This window comes from Monocercomonoides exilis (genome assembly GCF_001643675.1).
Source record: "Monocercomonoides exilis strain PA203 chromosome Unknown scaffold52-633478, whole genome shotgun sequence".
Classification (NCBI taxonomy): domain Eukaryota; phylum Preaxostyla; order Oxymonadida; family Polymastigidae; genus Monocercomonoides; species Monocercomonoides exilis.
In genome coordinates, this window is record NW_027150597.1 from 355,232 (window position 1) to 373,602 (window position 18,371).

Consider the following 18,371-nt stretch of genomic DNA (forward strand, 5'->3'; position numbering starts at 1 on the left):
TTGTTTTTTTCATTTTTTTAATAAGTTAAAACGGATAAAAAATATCTTTTATTACAATATAATATGTTAGTGTGAAATTACTTCAATATTCCATAAAAAGTGATATATAAAATAGTTCAAATGCAAAGAAAATACTTCAACGAGAACAGTAAAGAAAGATAAACATTCACTTGAATAGAAAAATCCTCTCAGATTGGGAAAAGATAAAGTGAAAAGAGAAATGATTGTTTTAATATTTAAAATCAATGTATCAAACAAAGAGCGTGAAGTAGAAGAATTAGCCACAGCATCCTCCTTTAGCTGGCTTTGTTTCAGCCTGGACATCGACTGAAGATTGAATTGTATCGTCTTCAATGGTTTCTCGACTTAAAGCTGTTCTGGCAATATCCAAAAATGCTTGTTCGACGTTTGTGTTGTCTTTAGCTGAAGTCTCGAAATATGCCATGCTTCCCTTTGACCTGCACCATCCTTCAGCTTTCTTTGTAGATACAGTTCTTGATTCTTCAAGATCGGTCTTGTTTCCGAGAACAAGAAACGGGAAATGTTCAGGGTCTTGAGGCGAGCCCTGGAACAAAAATTCATCTTTCCAACCTTCTAAGTTGTCGAATGACTTCGCTCCTGTAACATCGAAAACAAGGACACATGCATCAGCACCACGATAGAATGCAACTCCAAGAGATTGGAATCGTTCCAGACCAGCTAAAGTTTTCGTGAAATTATTTTAAACAGATAAATAAAAGTTTGACAGTAAATCCAATATTAATATTGAACAATTCAAACAAACCTGTATCCCAGATTTGCATTGTAACTTGTCTACCATCAACAATAACTTCCTGAATGTGAGAAATATCAAACAAATTTTATGAGAAATAAATGAAAAAAAAATCATTCATTGCATTTATTAAAAATAAATACTAAATAATTCAGTCAAACCTTTGTAAGGAAATCAGCGCCAATTGTTGCCTTGTATTGTGAACTGAATTTGTGTTGAGCAAATTGATTAATCAAAGATGTTTTTCCGACGCCTGAATCACCAAGAACAATAACTTTTAACAATGCACGCTTTCTTGTCGACATTTCAACAGATTTCTTAAAGATGCTGATCTGATATCTTCGTTTGGGGAATATTTATTCCGATATATTATGGTTGGAGATGAGATTATTCAAATATCATTCAATGAAAAAAAAGATATTTTTTCTTCGTTAATAAAAACATGTAATTCTTATGATAACAAGTATCTTTTCATTTGTGATAAAATTAACATTACGAACAAATTAAAATCAAATCTTTTAAAAAGCTTAAACTGCAAATGCCTTAAATCATTTCCTCACAAACAAAGTGTTTTCGGAAACACAGGAAAAGTTAAGACAAAGCAAAAATAAACAAAAAAATTCAAAAATCATCAAATTAAAAGTACATTGAAAAATGGCTAAAAAAATGCCTTTGATAAAATGAGAATGAATACATATGTTTAATCGCTTTAAATGAGTAGAAGCGCATTGGCAGAGCAGCAGTCGCTTCATTTCGCAATGTTTCCCAACTTATTCTTTGCCAGAGCGTTCCTCGCATCTGAAGAAGACCTAGGCATCGCTCATCAGCTGCATTCAAACAGAGGGATCGGAATGCTTCGAATGAGAATGTTGTGAATTGGCACAGAAAATCAGCTGCCATTTTCAGCTGCTCCAGCAAAACAGCCTCCCCGTCTGTCATCTTATACTCTTTCTCCATTTCTTCTGTGTTCTGCTAACCTTTTCTGTTTTTATTTTTATGGTTTTGAGGCAAACTGAGCTGAAGCAGATGGAACTGATGCAAAAGCAGGCGGTGCTGAAGCCTTGGCAGATGGCGAAGACGCGGGCGATGCTGCTGAAGTGGCTGCAGTTGATTTTGAAGCATCGTTTGAAGAAGGCCTCGAAAGCACCCTCGGCTTCGCCTTCGATGCTGGAATCGGAGAGGACTTGTGGGCAGAGACAGGAAGAGCAGGCAGAGCAGGCAGAGAGGCAGTGGCTGTACTTGAAGCCAGCTTCGGGGCGCTGCTCGGAGAAGAAATTGGGCTTGAAGACGGTGTTGAAGATGGCGTTGAAGCAGAAGCTGCAGCCGTGTTTGTAGCTGAGGGCGCATTTGACGCTGAAGCCACACGTTTCAGAGGGGTAAAGGGTGCTTTTGGTTTTGGCTTGGGACTTTCAGCAGTGCCCTCACTTGACAAGAGAGCGTTTTTCCTCTCGTCTTTCGTCTGCATTTTTTGGTTCATCGCCATTGTAAGCTCGTCAGACAGCTGTTTGTAGCTGCGGCAGCGCACTCCAAACGAAAAGGACACTTTTTCAGATGAGCTGGCGCTCGAAATAATTCCTTTTTCAACCATCTCTGAACTGTTGGTGAATTCAGCGATTGTTATCGAAGAATTGCTGCTTTTGTGAACGCCGCCTGAATGAGCAAAAGAACCAGAAGAAGAAGAGGAAGAGGAAGAGGAAGAGGAAGAAGAAGAAGAAGAAGCAAATCGAGAAATGCCACTGTGCACAATGCAGTTTGCAGGAGATGCTGTGGCCAGTAAATCCTGTGACGAAGCAAAGAGGGCAGGGAGCTCTCCTGGCCTGTGCATGTAAATCGTCCAGTGGTAGACAAAAGGCTCAGTGAATGAGAAGTTCTCATCTGATGCTTGCGGAGCATCCGAAGACGCCGATGCCTTTGAGGCAGCACGCGGCTGTGCAGATGTTAGGCGTCTCGCTGGCGGTGGAGAAAGGATTGGTCTTCTTCCTGTTGTTGCTTCTCTTGCTTGGCAGTGCTGCTGCTCTTCATGCAAAGCGTTGTCTGCCAATTCAAGCGCAACCTGGACGTTGTACTCATCTTTGACAGATGCTGCATTCAAAGTGACATGGAGCTTCCACTTGTGCAGCAGCGGTGCCTGTTCAAACAACTGAGATGAGAAAACAATGTTCCAGTTTTCAGAAGGAGAAGGAGATGATGATGATGATGATGATGATGATGATGATGATGACAATTCTGAAGGTGGAGATAGAGTTAGCGTGAGGGCATGGGCAAATGTGGAAAATGGAGGAATGAGTAGAGAAGTGAGAGTCGACTGAGATGACCGTGAAGAAGAAGGGGAAGAAGAGGAAGAAGAGGAGGAGGAAGAGGAAGAAGAAGAAGAAGACGATAAAGCACCAGATATCTGAAATGGAGTAGAAGTTGACTTTTTTGGATCTGCAGTGGGTCTCTGTCCTTGTGAAGAAAAATTGGATTCGTGTTCTTTAAAATAACGCAGACGTCTTTCAAAAAGTCGAGACATTGTCAATTTCTATAATTAAGCATTTTTGTATTTCATTTATAGCAAAAATTAAGGAATAATGGCGTAATTAAGAAAAATGTAAAAGTTAAGCAAATAAAAATCTTCTTATAATTTGGTATAAATTATGTAAACAAAACTTCCTTTCCTTTAGTTATTAATTCCTCTCGTTTCGAAAGCAATGATTGAGGATTATGCTGCTTTTTCACTTCAGATTGAACATCTTCAAAAGAAGAACTCAGATTCAACAAATTTTCTTCTAATTCTCTTGCTTTATGAGTTAAAAACATAATGTTTTTCAACTTTCTTTCTTCTCTCAGTTGTTTATCTTCTTTAAAAAGAAGTGTTATTTCTTTGTCATCTTGAAAAAATTCATCTTCAATGTTTTGTGTTCTTAAACTCATCTCTTTCTTTATTTGATTTAACTCATCGATTCGATTGAATAAATTATCACTTAAGTTAAGCAAGTCTAGCTTGCATTGTTCAACAGCTTCCGCGGAAGAAACAATTTCGTGCTGTTTATGTGTTCCTCCTAAAACCGCACAATCAGCGCAAACTGCAGTTTTGCAAGTCAAGCAAAAATATTCACGTGTTTTTGTTGGATGAAATTTGCACGCAAATGAACTTTCTATTTTGTTTTCTTTCAAATTTTTCATTTTCTTTAAATATGTGTCAAAAGATTGACTTTAAAAAGAAATAGCTTGTACATTATCATGAACATACTTCATTGATATTTTTTGATAATCTTTCAATGTGCACATAATCGCGTATTGCAACGTGTTTGCGGCAATAAGGACAAAAGTTCATTTTTCCAAGCCACTCTTTTATACATGAAAAGCAAAATACATGGGTGCAACAATTTGCAATAACTGGATCTTCAGCTTCGCATAAGCATATTGCACATAAAAATAAATCATTATCAATGTCATCCATAAATATTTTTGATTTTTATCAAAATGATAAATAAAATAATAATAATGGGAACATTTTTGATTCGATTAACATTCAGATGCAAGCGAACGAAAGAACCTTTTTTCAAATAATGTTTTTCTCTCCTCCAATCAAGAGTGTTTCTTTCTTTGCAATTCCGAAATTAAAGAAATAATAATTCTTGTGTTAAAAATAATATTTAATTTGATGTATTCAAGGCTTATGAAACTTTAAAAAGGAAAACTTACAAAAACATTATTCTTAATTCACAGCGCATCTGTTTAAACAAATGACAAACAAAGGATTTTGTTCCAAAATCGAAGAAAAATTGAAGAAATTATGTAACGAAAAACAATTTTCAAAAACTGAATAGAAATTATGAATTACTGAAAATAGAAGATTTTTAGCATCCTCCATATCCACAACTGGACGATCTGCAGCTTCCTCCATTTCCGCAGCATCCACGAGAGTTGCAGTTCATTCCAGCAGCATTGCTATAGCAGTTGTTGGCATTTCCACATGCACGGTTTCCAGCAATCTGGCGTGATCCAGCGCACATGTTTGCATGGCCCATATCATAGCAATCGTTTCCTGTGCTGCATGCTTCGTTTGAACGACGGATCAAGAATTCATCTGCGCATTTTTGAGCATAGGCACGGTCACCATGAGCGCGCATGGTGTCAGCATTCATGTGAGCACCATTTGCTGATCCACAAACTGCTCCTTGGTTGTATCCACAGTTTCTGTTTCCTGCTCCGTAACAGTTAGCTGAATTTCCATTGGCATATCCGGCTCCGTGTCTTCCTTCAGTAGCTGATGTTTGCCCATACATACGTGGGGATTGGCACATGTTTCCGTAGTTACCAAATCCTCCGCCCATTCCATTGAATCCTAAACCATTGCATCCCATTCCATTGAATCCCATTCCATTGAATCCCATTCCATTGCAGCCATTGGAACCCATTCCGTTGCATCCATTGAATCCCTGTTGGCATCCACCGAACATTGGACCAAATCCACCGCAGGCACCCATTCCGCATGGAGATCCGCAGGCGCACAATTCATAGCAGCATCCGTCTGGGTAGCAGCTTGATCCACAGCACATTTCCTCCATATCATCATCGGACAATTCAGAGCCAGACAAGAATCCCATTCCGCCATATCCTAATCCTCCATATCCTAATCCTCCATATCCCATTCCTCCATATCCCATTCCTCCATATCCCATTCCTCCATATCCCATTCCACCGTAACCCATTCCACCATATCCCATTCCTCCATATCCCATTCCGCCAAGTCCTCCCATACCGCCCCAGAACTGAGCAGTCAATGCAGCAAGTGAAAGAAGTCCAACAAAGAATTTCATTTTCAGCAAATGAATATGAATTTCAACAACAAGCAAAATGCAATGAAAATCAATTAAATTTTAATATTTAAACAGATTTATCAAATCAATTTACAGTTTAGACATGAACAAAAAATCATTAACGCTCAAATCAATAATTAATAAATTTTTGATGGGATGAAGATCACAATTTCTATAAATGTTAAACACAGTTTCATCATTCTTTTAGTTTTATCAATTTCACCAAAAAATGCACAAAAGTTTGTTAGTGGTTACAAATTGTTTGCAAAAAAAACAAATTTTCACAAAAAATAATTTCAAAATTTTGTTCTTCATTCAATTTAAATTTTGCATTTACCCAAAAACGAGTGAGAAATAAATTTATATGACTTAATGTTTTTTTTTTTTTTTTTTTTTTTTTTTTTTTTTTTTAATAAAAAAAAAACTTGAAGTTACATATTTTCCCCTAATTGTTCAAATCAGATGAAAATTTTAAGTTCCCATCAAAAGATTTTGAAGTTTTGATATTTTCACAATCATTCACAACCCAAAAAACTACATTTCATCATATTCAAAAAAATCTGATTCAATGAGTATAACATACTACTCTATCAATTGAAAAAACAAAATAAAACATTTGTATACGAAAACCAAATCGGTTAATTTTTATGTTTTTAGAGAAACATGAAATTTAAAGAAAATGAAAATAATATAGTGAAGTGAATAAAATAAAGAACTATGCGCAAAAGAAAAAATAATCTTCATTGCATGTCAAAAAACACGATATACCAAGCAAGAAAGTGAAATCATTAAAAAACAAGTTTTCAAAAAAACAACTTATTTTGAAGAGCATCCACAGCAAAAATGAGATTTTGGTCCATGAAAAGAACGCGAAGTGGTTTCAAACGGAGCAGATGGGCCAACAAGAAGCTTGCTATCTTGAGGCTTATAAATATGCTTGTCATCTGGACAACCAGGATCTTTGTAAGTTTCTCTTGCTGTGGATTCCAACCTTCCAAGAGGACCTGCAGATTCTGGAACACCTTTAAAAGCTCTTTCTCTTGTAGGATAATCATCAGATGATGGACTTTTAAATGTTCCGCGTGTTGTTGTAGTAAAATCTGTAGGGCGAGTTCCCAAAGGTTGTGTTGAACTCTTAAAAGGCAATGATCGTTCAGTAGGCTCTCCAAGGTAATTTGTTCTGTACTCTGTATCAAAAAGTCCAGGAGGAGATGATCTGGCCTTTGTTTCTCCTGGGCCCACAGACGGACTATACAAATCTTCGCTTGGCTTGATGTATGTTTGCCTATATGTTGTATCGAATTTTCCAGGTTCTGATTTCATTGGAGAATTAAAAGAACGTACACGAGCAGGATAATCAGCTGAAGACGGAGCCTTATAAGAATCTCTCGTCATTGTGTGAGGATCAAATGGTTCGCTACCCTTCCAAGAACGAGACTTAGCCAATGGCTCATGATCAACTTGTTTTGGAGTGTATTGGCGTTTCATTTCGGTTGCCATAGGAACCAAGCTGGGATCGGTTCCTAAGTTATCTGTTGGACGATACCCACGAGACGTTGGATAATCTTCATCACTTGGAGGCTTGTGAAAACCTCTGCTCGTTGTGTTGAATGCATCAGGGTCATATGGCATAGTTTTTGAAGATTTTGGTTGTTCTTTTCCATGGCACAAACAGTCGCATTTATGTGCGCATGTGCAGGGATAGTAAGGAGGACAAAGAGGAACAAGATCACAAGTTTTTGGCATAACGGTTTTCATAGCCCATACTATTTTTTTCGAAAAGTTGAACGATAAAAAAATTATTGTAATTGATTTGTTTTTTAAAATTGAGCAATAATCATTTATCGCAAATCATGTTAATGATTATTGTTGGCCTTTTTGATCTTAACCAATTTTCAATTATTAAACCAAATATTAATGTCTAACGTATATCTTGTTATTTTAGAAGATTTTGATTAACCTTTTCATGCCAATATATTTATAATTTATTGCACTTTTTGTGGTGTAAATGTTTATTTTTCCATTGCATTTCTTGGTAGTTTCCGCGATCTGGATCAAGACGAGGTAGTAGCGCTTGGGACACAAATCAACCTTCGTTTCCATCATTCGACGAAGTTATGTCAGATGATTCATTTTCAACTGCTCCTCCGTTTTTTGGGCATCGTTCGAGATCTTCTGGTTTTTCTGAATCTCTTCCCCATGATCCTAATTCTGCATTCACTCGACCAACTGCTTCATATTCTAATTCATTTCCAGAGCCCTCGTCTTCTAGAACATCTCAGTCTTCTTCTACAAATATGTTTAATGTTATGGGGTCATTAGGACATGCGGCCTTGCCTCAGTTTTTTGGAGGAGCATCCGGAGAGGCTTTTTTCCAGACTGCAACATCCACTCTTCAATCTCAAACTGAACGTGCTAAAAAAGATGTAAATTCTAGACTCCGCCCATATTTTGCCGTCAATAACACTTTTGTCATCAATAAGTTAAAGATTCTTTCATTTCCTTTTTTGAAAAAAGATTGGTCAAGAAAAAAGGTTCACGTTGATGGAAATCCTTATGGTATGCATATCATTTACTATTATTGTATCTGTTATTATCATTAAATTTCTATTTACAAGGTTCCCCCGCATCAGCCAATGATAATACAATTTACTCGCATCCTCGTGATGATATCAATTCACCTGATCTTTACATTCCATTAACTGCAACTTTGACATTTGTTCTTGTTGTATGCAAATTTTTAATATTTATGGAAATCATATTTTCATTCTCTTCTCACTTAATTTTATAAATATTTTTCAAACTTTGTATTTCTATGAAATTGCCAATCTTTTTCATATGAAATTAAGATTGCTTTATTTTATGGAATTCAATCACAATTTCACCCAGAAGTTATTTTGCAAGTCGGAGGCACCTGCATCGGAACGATCATATTGGAGTCAATTCTGAACCTTTTTATATCGTATCTGTTTTCTTCCTCATTCACTTGGTCCATATTAGGCACTTTGGATGTGGTTGCAAATACATCATATATATTTGTGGGGCTTGCTTTGGGAGTCCTTCTATTTTTGCTCAAAAAAGAACTTTCATTTCTTGTTTTGGGGTATTATTTGAGTGCTTACTGCTATTTTATGGTTTGTTCAATTTTGCTTCTATATTAAAATGTGATTTTTTGAAATATGGAATATTTTCTTTCTTCTGTGATTTTCATGAATAAATTCTCTTTATCACATACTGCCAATCATATATGCTGTTATTCTTCAATATCTGCTGCTTTACAAATATGATTGCAAATGATATTTGATTATGGATTCTTTCCAGTACAAAACATCTCTATCTCAAATGAGAGATGACAGAGCAGAAGCAAGCAACAATAAGCGACAGCATCTTGGAGCACTGATTATTGCTGCCGTTCAAGTACCTGGCGCGCTTCTTACACTCTTTTTTTCACTTCCACATAGTCACAACTAGAAATTTCCTCTAATTTGATACCAAACTTGATATCTTTCACATTTGATTTTTTGTTTGCGATTTTGCAAACATATACTTCCTCTGAAATCACTCATTTACCAATTTTATTTTTTCATTTCACTTTATGCGTTTCAATTCGATAAAAATGAAATTCTGTTATTTTGATGTGAGATTGTTATTATTTATATATTGGATTAGATCAATAAAGATCAAAATTTATGAGTTCAAAAAGGGAGCTTTCTCCAGATTTAGAAACAAAGAACACTGATAATCATGAAGAAGAGGGTAAATGCGAACTAACTCCGAGAAATTGCAATGATGAATGCATTTTTTTCGTTGGAAATATAGATAGCTCAGTTAGCTCTGATGAAATATCAACATTGTTTAATAAGTACGGTACTGTTACAGAAATAGGTGTGATTTGGTTCTAATCAATAGCAACAATTATATTTGCTTTTTATTTTCTTTTATTTTTTTTTTTTCTTGAATGAATATTTAAAGAAAGCAAAAGAGGCTATGCTTTTGTATTTTTCAAAGGAAACGTTGACGAAGCTATTCGTTCGATTGACAAAATTGTTGTTCATCCCGGAGCTCTGCCTCTGAAGGTTGAAATTTCAAGAAAAGACAGAGAAATGATTGAGTTTGAACTTAGAAAAGATTGTTTTGCACATTCTATGAATTGAAATGTATTTATTTAGGAAAGATAAGCGCCGAGCAGCCATTAAACCTTCTGAAGTATTATTTGTGTCATATATTGGGTCAGCTGAAATTGATGAAAATAAGCTGAAAAAGGAATTTTCGAATTTTGGATCTATTATTCGTTTTGACAGAAAAAGCAGGTACTTTTTTATTCAGTACCTCACCATTCAGGAGGCAATAAATGCTAGAAGAGCTTTGGATCGAACTGCTTTTATGGGAAATAGACTTCATGTAGATTTTTCAGAGCAACAACAATCAACTTCATCTTCAAACTCCATCACCTGGTATGCATCATTTCACACAACGAGTAAGTTTATTGAAAAAAAATACAGAGTTTCTTGAGAAAATAATTCAACTATATCGTCTTCGACTTCGTCATCATCGACTTCGAATCACTTTTCAATTTTTAAATTCTCTTTTTTTTATAGCGTTGACTTCATTACATTCGTCTCCTTCTTCATCCGTTTTTCATCCTTACTTCCGTCTCATGTTTTCTATTTTCTTTCTTCATCATTGCTTTCATTTCTAAAGTACTCCACCGTCGTCCCCGCGCAGCGGCAAACACACTCATGGCAGATACAAAATGGAAGAGATGGACGATGGAGAAAGATACTCCGAATGCAGAAGCTGTCATTCTCCGTCTGATTCGATGCACATGCAGTCTCCTCTGCGTTCTCGCTCTCCGCCTTATTTCCGAGGCGAGGCGCCGCATTCAAACGAAGTCCACTCGCACTTGCCGCTTCTGTTGCCTTCTCCACACGTTACACCTCTTCGACTGCAGCATCCCTTCTCAGACATCAACACATCTCCTGCTAACCTGCTATCGTCACCTTCGTCGTTATCATCAGCATCCTCATCATCATCATCAGCTGCAATATTGACATCTTCTTCTGCTTCTGCAATGCCCATCTCAGCTGCCATTCCAGTTGCTGGCCTTCCTCTCCCAGCGCCCCAGCCACTTTCTGTGATTGCCTCGCCCTTTGGCATTCTGCCTGGCTCGATAAACACACTCAGCGAATCTGCCGAAGCAAAAAGGAGCCAGAAGAAAAGAAGGCACCATCCCCATCGCAGAAGCAGATCTGCTCACCGCCACATGAAGATGAGTGACCGAAGATCATCTTCTGCATCGCATTCGTCTCATTCATCGCATTCATCACTTGTGTCGCATATATCACATTCGTCTTCTTCGCAGTCTTTGTTGGACGAGGCCTCGCTGGCAAGGCACAATTCTGCTGTTTCAAAGGCAGATTCCGCAGATAAGCTGCACAAACCACATCAGCACCCCAAGCGCGCTTCTGCTTCGAGAAGCAAGAAGCAGCGTTTGGATGACACACATCAAAAGCCAGTCAGCCCTGGATCATCAAAAAATAGACAGGCAAAGCATTCGAAGCAGAAGCAGAAGCAGAAGCATGTGTCGCACACACATCGGCGTCACTCTCGCAAAAGCAGAAGCTCTCGTTTTGGCTCTCGTTCTTCGACTCACCCGCACAATTCATCTTCGTCTGCTTCATCTTCTTCATCTGAATCTCCATCATCTTCATCGTTCGGATCTTCTTCTTCTTCGTCGTCGTCTTCTTCTTCTTCTTTTTCTTCGTCATCTTCGCCTTCATCCTCGTTATCATCCGCTTCATATTCGTCACGATCGCCATCGTCTTCTTCGTCTTCTTCTTATTCGTCTTCATCGTCATTGTCTTCATCAAATTCGTCGTCACGCCGCCATTCACGTCGCTACAAGCACCTCCACAACAAGAAGAGGCGCCAGCCAAAGGCCACCGTGACCACCCAGTCGTACTATCAGATCGTCAGCCCTTTCGTCCAGCACCAAACGCCCGGCCTGCTCCAGCCACTTGCCTCGCCCTGCACTCTGATGCACGAGCAGCCTGTGTGGCCAGCACAGCAGATGCTCCTCTCTGCGCAGGCTCCTCTTTCACACAGCAGCCAACAGCAGAAGCAACAACAACAACAACAATATCAGCAGCAGCAACAGCAGGGACAGAAACAGCAGAACCAAATTCCACTTTTTTCCACCCCGCCGCCGGCAAAGCGGGACCTCTCTGTGAGCAGTCATCCGTCTCCCAGGGCGCTTCTTCCGTCGCCTCCTCGTTTGCATGGCAGGCACGAGCATCGACAGGAAGAGCAGCCTTTCTCTCAGCCGCCGCTGCTGGCCACGCCGCCTTCGAAGACGATGGGCGAAGCGAATGATCTCCATTCATCGAGTGAATTTGCACACTCTTTTCATTCTTCTCATTCGTCTCCTTCTCATTCTTCTCCTTCTGCTCATTCTGCAAAAGTGCGGAAAAGTCGCTCTGGAAGCAGGCAGCAGCATGTGCGGTCGGTCTCGCCGGAGCTGCGCTCGCCTTCCACATCTCACTCACATACGCCTTGAAGACTCGATATACTGAGATTATTGTCAAAGAATTCAAACCGCTAAAATAATTATAATAATAATCAACAATAAACTGCCCTTTATAAAAGTTCAGTTGTGCAGCTGAATCAAAATGAAAGAACGTGCTTGAAAAGAAAACTGTAAACATTTCGGCAAACAATGTTAAATTTTCGTTACTTTTATTTTGACGATTGTTAAATTTGAGTTTTAATTAATTCAAAATTTATTTAAAGACTGAAGATTCTTTCATAGAAGGATGAAAAAAAGAGAGGGTGGGAGGTGAACAAGTGTTATTCGGAATTATAAGAAAGGGCTTACACAAGGAAAAAAAGTTGAACATACCCGATACAATTCGCGTTATAAAATAATAGTGCTTTGTCATTAAAGTAATTGTTTCAGTTAATTACAAATATTTTTAGAATAAACAAATTAATTGTTATTCATGAAATGATTGTTTTGCTTTCATTTGGATTTTCCCCTAATAACTGAATTCATTCATTGAGTTAAAGTCCTGCTAAGGAAGTTTATCTATGCATCAAATCACTCAAATAATTATTTTTTATTGATAAAATTCCTGTAGTTTTAATGTTAAAAAAATGTCATCGATAATTACAATTTATTTTCGGTAATATCAAACCAAGAAAAACTATTTCAGTAGTTAAAACAAAGTCAGAGTTTAAATAATTCAATCCACAATTGTTCAATTTGAGTAATTGAAAAATGATTCATCAACAGATCTGTCAAATATAAGCAGATTGTTACAACATATTATTAACTTAAATATATTGCTTGTCTGATTCATTTTGCTGGAGATCCAACTCCACCAGCACATTCTTTGCAGGGTTTTATTGGATCCTCAGGCCCAAGTTTTGTTCCTTCTGGAGGTGGGGTGATAGACATATCTCTAGGCAATTCTGATTTTCTTTTTTGTGCCTCAACCACTTTATTCATCTCTTCTTGTGCTTTCTTAACGTGTTCTTCTTCGTTTTGTTTTTTTCTTTCATCGGCTTTTTGGAGCTTATCTTGAATAACTTTCTCTAACTCTTTTTGAGAATCATTTTGCTTCATCTTGTGTTCTTTGTGAATATTAGCAACCTTTTCTTGATGCATACGACAGCTTTCCACCTTTTCTTGTACCAGAGATTCAGCTCGTTTTTGAGCCGTTTCCATATCCTTGGCCATTTGTTGACGATCTTTCTGGCGTTCGGCATTCATCTCTTCCTTTTGTTTTTGTACTGTTTGCTGCTTTTCAGATACTTTTGCACCAGCTTCTTTTTTCTTTTAATGAAAATTTGCTTTAAAAGTTGCTTAACAAAAAAATTAAACCAATTGAAGTTCATTCATTCGACGCTTTTCGGCTTCTGCTAATTTTTCCTGTATTTCATGTGCTGAAATTTCTTCTTTTTGCTCGGATTCAAGCTTCTTTGCAACTTCTGGTTTTTCAGAACTTTTTTCTAATGGCACATCGATGCAGATCCCTTGCATGGATTTTCCAGATTGCATATATTACACTACAAACTGTATTTTTATGTTTTTAAAAAAGATTAAAACATTTCCAGCGCATTTACATCCTGCAAATTTCAAAATTGGTATTTTCCCGACAAAAGAAAACGGTATTATGTAAATGATCAATTGTGATTGAAATATATTTTTTTTTGTTTTTTGTTAAACGAAATCAATTTGTAATTATTATTTTTTTGAAAATGCAACTTTGCTAATTCATTTTCACTTTCAGAATAATTCCAGTTTGTGCATGAAACAAATAATTAAGTAGAAAATATTGATTGCCCAAAAAAAACCGAATAAGATCAATTTCTCAATAACTTCTCAAAGAACAAATCTGATAAATTTCCTCGAAAATTTTCTTATCAATGCAAACTCATTTGACATGCAAGACTTTTTTATTTGGGTGATTATTTTTGAAATCATAACTTTTTTCGGTGAGTTGTTATTTCAAAGATTGTTACTTTTTGAAAGAAAATAGTAATTCAAAAGAGAAAAAGCATGATAATTGTTTTTGAAAACAAACGGTTTTTCTGAATCAAAGATTATAATGAATTCAATAAGCCTTTTCACTTTTCAATTTTTTTTATTGATATTCAAGAAATATTTTTGCAACGAAATTTTTGAAGGAAAAAATATGATTTCAAAAATAATCACCTATTTTGTTGACTGAACGCAAAAAAAAAAAAAAAAAAAAAAAAAAAAAAAAAAAAAAAAAAAAAAAAAAAAAAAAAAAAGGATTATTGAAATCTCGGATAAATAAGAATTTGAGATTCTTTGTAATTTCAATAATTATTTTTTAGAAACATACAGTGGGGGTGTCCATGAAAGTCTAAAATACAAAATAAATTCGTTGTGATTAATAATCTTTTGAGGAAATTTTTTCGATATATTCTTTGAGGAGTAATTGATAAATCGAATATTTCCTGTATTTTTTGCGCGATCCTGAAGTTAATGCGCAGTCTGTGCAGTTTTTCGTTGGACAATGATTGCATCACAAATGGATTTGAGAATATGGGTGATTATTTTGGAAATCACAAAAATTTCCAGTGGTATGAATAATTTTGTAATTTGCAGTTATTTTTAAAAAAAATTTCAAAAAAGCGTTTCATGGTTTCAAATAATTTACTATCAGATTCATGTTGTCATTGAAAGACAAAGAAGTTTTTTTATGATTTTTGAGATAAACACTTGATTGATTTCTCAACATTTGAGACAAATTGTTTATTCGAAAATTTTGATTGAAAATGTTCTTTTTTAAAATGAGTTTACAAATAGCTATTGATGCATTAAAGAATTTTTTTTTTGAAAAAGATAATAAAAGAATCTCCAATTGCGAAATTAATTTTTATCTTCAATAAAATTTGAAAAATTCATATTATTAAAAACAAAAGTCTCGAAGTTTGTGTTGTGAACATTGTTGTGATTATAGATCGAATTTCATTGAAACAAACAATTATTTTCTAAATATTTTCGAAAAAGAAAAATAATGAGAAAATTACTTCTTTGATCAAATAACTTTATTTTAGGAATTAATTTAAAATATAACAATCTTTTTCAAAAAATCACATTTTTGAAGATTACAGAAGCAAAGTCAAGATTTTTTGATACAATAAAATCCTTTTTTTGGGTATGAAAAACAATGTGTGATGGAATATTTGCAGGTTTGTGACTTTCATAACTTTTGCAGAATTAAAATGTTTGATTATTTTTGAATTCGTATTTTTCTAAACTAAAGTATCGGTTTGATTATTTAATTTTGTTTTTTTGAAAATGAAAACTGAAAAGTGAGAACTTCTATTTGAAACATCTCTGATATTTTTTTCTTCAAATATTTGATAGTTGAGAAATTATGATGAACCCCACTTTTCAGCGAAAAAAAGAAATTTTAACGAATGGGTAATTCTTTTTGTTAAGTTGCTAATGTTAAATATTCAAATAAAACAAAGATTTCATTAACTTTGCTCTATCTTTTGTTAACATACACCAAACTTCACTAATATGGAATCTATTTCTTGATTATTTTATTTCAAACATTTTTTTGTTGATTCGTGAGTGGAAACAGAAATTTGAACAAAATATGGGGGAAAATATTGGCTTTCAAGCTTTTTTTGCACAATGCATTGAAAAATTGTTTCACAAATAACATTATAAAACTTTTTCAGAATTCAAAATAAATTTGATTTTCACATCCTATTACAGGTATCATTGAAATCGAAACATGAAATTTAACAACATTTCACTGATGTCAAAAAATAAACCTTTTTTTGTTGTGTTTTTTGATTAAAAAAAGTCAATCGAAAGTGCATAATTTTTCTATGAAAATGCCTGAAGTGAAACATTTTGCCCCATATGAATATTTTTTATTATTTCTAATTTTGCATTTGTGACTTATCAAAAAAAATTACCAATGTCATCAATTATGATGAATGAGTTTATTTTTTTTGAAAAGATATTTCAGAAAAACTTTCGAATTTTTTTTTAAAATTTTTTATGAAATGATAAGAATTCTGTTCTTATGTTTAAATTTTCATTGGAATATTAATTGGGGATAAATATTTTGTTTTGTGAATTTTGTTTAACATAGTTCTTACAAATAATTTTTTTTAAAATTATCAATATTTTTTTGCGTTTATTTGAAAATTATGGAATGATATAATTAAAGAAAAAGCTTGGCGCAAACCTCTGTTTTTTTTCATACTTTCAAAAAATTAGTTTCAATTGATATTAGGGGCAAACATTTTCTTCAGGCTTTTTCATTGAAAAATTATACGCTTTTCATTGACTTTTTGAGATCAGAAAATTCAATAAATATGAGTCAGTTTTTGGACATTTGTAAAATGTCACAACACTTCATATTATTATTTCAACGAAGCCTGTTTGCAGATATGAAAAACAAATTTATTTTGAAATTTGAGAAAGCGAAATAAGGTTATGAGTGAAGCAATTTCTTTGTGCTTTGTGCAAAAAAAGCTTGAAAGTCCTTATTTTCCCACATGTGATAAATAATTTTATTTCACTCTAATGAAATATTGTGAGTTGGAACAAAAATGTTATAGAAATCGGAGTGTTTTTTTAAAAAAAAATTTCAACATAAGGAACAAAAAAAATATCTTTTTTTTTTTTTTTTTTTTTTTTTATACAAATTGTTAAAGAGATTAAAGTTATTTGATTAAAATTTTGTGAAAAATCAGACAAAGTATTTCTTATAACAGATGGGGCAAAATTATTACAAATGTGAAAAAAACTGAGAGTTGTTCCAAACATTTTCTTCAATCATTTCATTATAAATCAACCGAAACAATGTGAATAAACAGAAAAATTCAAAAATTGAGAAAAATATTTGTAAAAGAAGAATGGAACAAAATTCATAAAACAAAAAATTTTGCCCCAGATATGATTAACACCCACATTTTATTTTTGACAATAGTCATTGTTATTTTTTGTAATATTTGAGTACAAGATGCAATTTGCAATTAATTGATTGGCCACTAACGGAAAACGAATTTATAACTTTCACAATGTGAATTTTATTTTGCAGAAAATGAAACATGAGAAGCTTATAGCTTTTGATTTTTTTTAACCTGGAAATGTGCTTAACAACAAGTGCATGTTTATGTTTCCATCGTGCACAAACAAAAATTTATTTTTTCTGTTGCATGGATTAAAAAAACAATGGATTTGCTTTTGATTACGAAAATTTGGAGAAATTTCATTTTTCACATGATTTGTTCGAGTCAAGGAGATATTTATGCTTCATCATTTTAATGCATGCAACATGGTTACATAATAAATTTGAATCGTCTATTAAAGATTTCCAATTTCAAAAAGCAAATCATTTTAGAACGAGATATTTTCATGTTTCTTATCCAAATGATGGATATTGGACTTTCTGAGGGGAGAGCAAGCTCCATAAAGAAGAGGTATAATGTTTGAAAAGTGAATGCAATACATGGACAAAGCATTTAAACGAAAGAAGACGAAGACGAAGAAGAGAAAAAAAGAAAATAGAATTCAATATCTTATTGATACAAACGGATTACAAGAGCATCAAACAACGCTTCAAACAAGGAGAAACTTGCGGGAAAATGTCAAGAGACTTTTTGAAATGAAAAATAAATCGCTTTAATACTTAAAATGCAAAAATCGTTCAACTTCTGAAATATTAATGAACATGAGTCACAAAAGCTTACAGAGAAGCATCAAACAAATTAATGCGCTTTGGGTGAGAAAGTGAGAAAGAAACCAGGGAAAGAGGAACTGAAAGATGAGAAATTTGCGGAGGTGTGAACATAAAACAAAGTTCGCTTTTCTTTCTTTCACGTTATATTTTATTCTTTTTCAGCAAAATTCAATTATTTGCTCTTGAAAGTTCATTTACATTTATATTTTGACTTTTGATTTTGAAATTTTAATCTGTTAAATTTGAGAAGTGTTTTATCGATGGGAAATTCTATTTTTGTGAATTTTTAATACCGTTCCATCTTCATTCATAAGATTGGAATGAACATTTATTTTCATATTTTTTAAATAATTTTTAACTTCATTTTCATTGACTTTCTTTTTTGTTTTCAGATTATTTTATTGCTTTTTTACTCTCAACAAAATGTGCAACAATTTGAACAGAATCCTTATGTTCTTTTGTGAGCACGACTCTTTTTCTGTCTGAAAATTTGATATTTTTTTAAAGTAGGTTAAGTAAGAGATGAGAATCGATTACTGAATCTGTGATCAT

The 18,371-nt window shown here is 34.4% G+C and overlaps 7 protein-coding genes across 7 annotated transcripts; 2 read left to right on the forward strand and 5 right to left on the reverse strand.

Annotated features, from left to right (window-relative positions):
* Positions 1-3: 3 nt before the first annotated feature.
* MONOS_1580 (Rab7a1) lies at positions 4-1,109 on the reverse strand. Its single transcript, XM_067868699.1, has 3 exons — positions 934-1,109; positions 785-833; positions 4-699 (listed from the first exon to the last, which is right to left on the reverse strand). Exons 1-3 carry the CDS (start codon positions 1,075-1,077, stop codon positions 278-280), a joined length of 615 nt encoding a protein of 204 aa, XP_067720666.1. The 5' UTR covers positions 1,078-1,109; the 3' UTR covers positions 4-277.
* Positions 1,110-1,199: 90 nt separating this feature from the next.
* Positions 1,200-3,284, reverse strand: MONOS_1581 (uncharacterized protein; the record flags this gene model as incomplete). The annotated part of the gene is made up of 1 exon (XM_067868709.1): positions 1,200-3,284. One exon carries the CDS (start codon positions 3,282-3,284, stop codon positions 1,767-1,769), a length of 1,518 nt encoding a protein of 505 aa, XP_067720667.1. The 3' UTR covers positions 1,200-1,766.
* A 1,188-nt stretch (positions 3,285-4,472) lies between these two features.
* On the reverse strand, positions 4,473-5,593 carry MONOS_1582 (uncharacterized protein). Its single transcript, XM_067868720.1, has 2 exons — positions 5,466-5,593; positions 4,473-5,390 (listed from the first exon to the last, which is right to left on the reverse strand). Exons 1-2 carry the CDS (start codon positions 5,575-5,577, stop codon positions 4,615-4,617), a joined length of 888 nt encoding a protein of 295 aa, XP_067720668.1. The 5' UTR covers positions 5,578-5,593; the 3' UTR covers positions 4,473-4,614.
* A 359-nt stretch (positions 5,594-5,952) lies between these two features.
* On the reverse strand, positions 5,953-7,342 carry MONOS_1583 (uncharacterized protein). Its single transcript, XM_067868730.1, has one exon. The coding sequence runs from the start codon at positions 7,333-7,335 to the stop codon at positions 6,394-6,396; it is 942 nt and encodes a 313-aa protein (XP_067720669.1). The 5' UTR covers positions 7,336-7,342; the 3' UTR covers positions 5,953-6,393.
* A 127-nt stretch (positions 7,343-7,469) lies between these two features.
* On the forward strand, positions 7,470-9,211 carry MONOS_1584 (putative ER to Golgi transport protein Yif1). The gene is made up of 5 exons (XM_067868741.1): positions 7,470-7,503; positions 7,617-8,136; positions 8,196-8,305; positions 8,427-8,711; positions 8,899-9,211. The coding sequence occupies exons 1-5, from the start codon at positions 7,495-7,497 to the stop codon at positions 9,046-9,048; spliced, it is 1,074 nt and encodes a 357-aa protein (XP_067720670.1). The 5' UTR covers positions 7,470-7,494; the 3' UTR covers positions 9,049-9,211.
* A 44-nt stretch (positions 9,212-9,255) lies between these two features.
* MONOS_1585 (putative splicing factor, arginine/serine-rich 4/5/6) lies at positions 9,256-12,384 on the forward strand. The gene is made up of 4 exons (XM_067868750.1): positions 9,256-9,462; positions 9,550-9,688; positions 9,747-10,031; positions 10,279-12,384. Exons 1-4 carry the CDS (start codon positions 9,267-9,269, stop codon positions 12,131-12,133), a joined length of 2,475 nt encoding a protein of 824 aa, XP_067720671.1. The 5' UTR covers positions 9,256-9,266; the 3' UTR covers positions 12,134-12,384.
* A 348-nt stretch (positions 12,385-12,732) lies between these two features.
* MONOS_1586 (uncharacterized protein) lies at positions 12,733-13,679 on the reverse strand. Its single transcript, XM_067868761.1, has 2 exons — positions 13,460-13,679; positions 12,733-13,411 (listed from the first exon to the last, which is right to left on the reverse strand). The coding sequence occupies exons 1-2, from the start codon at positions 13,634-13,636 to the stop codon at positions 12,932-12,934; spliced, it is 657 nt and encodes a 218-aa protein (XP_067720672.1). The 5' UTR covers positions 13,637-13,679; the 3' UTR covers positions 12,733-12,931.
* Between the last annotated feature and the right edge of the window lie 4,692 nt (positions 13,680-18,371).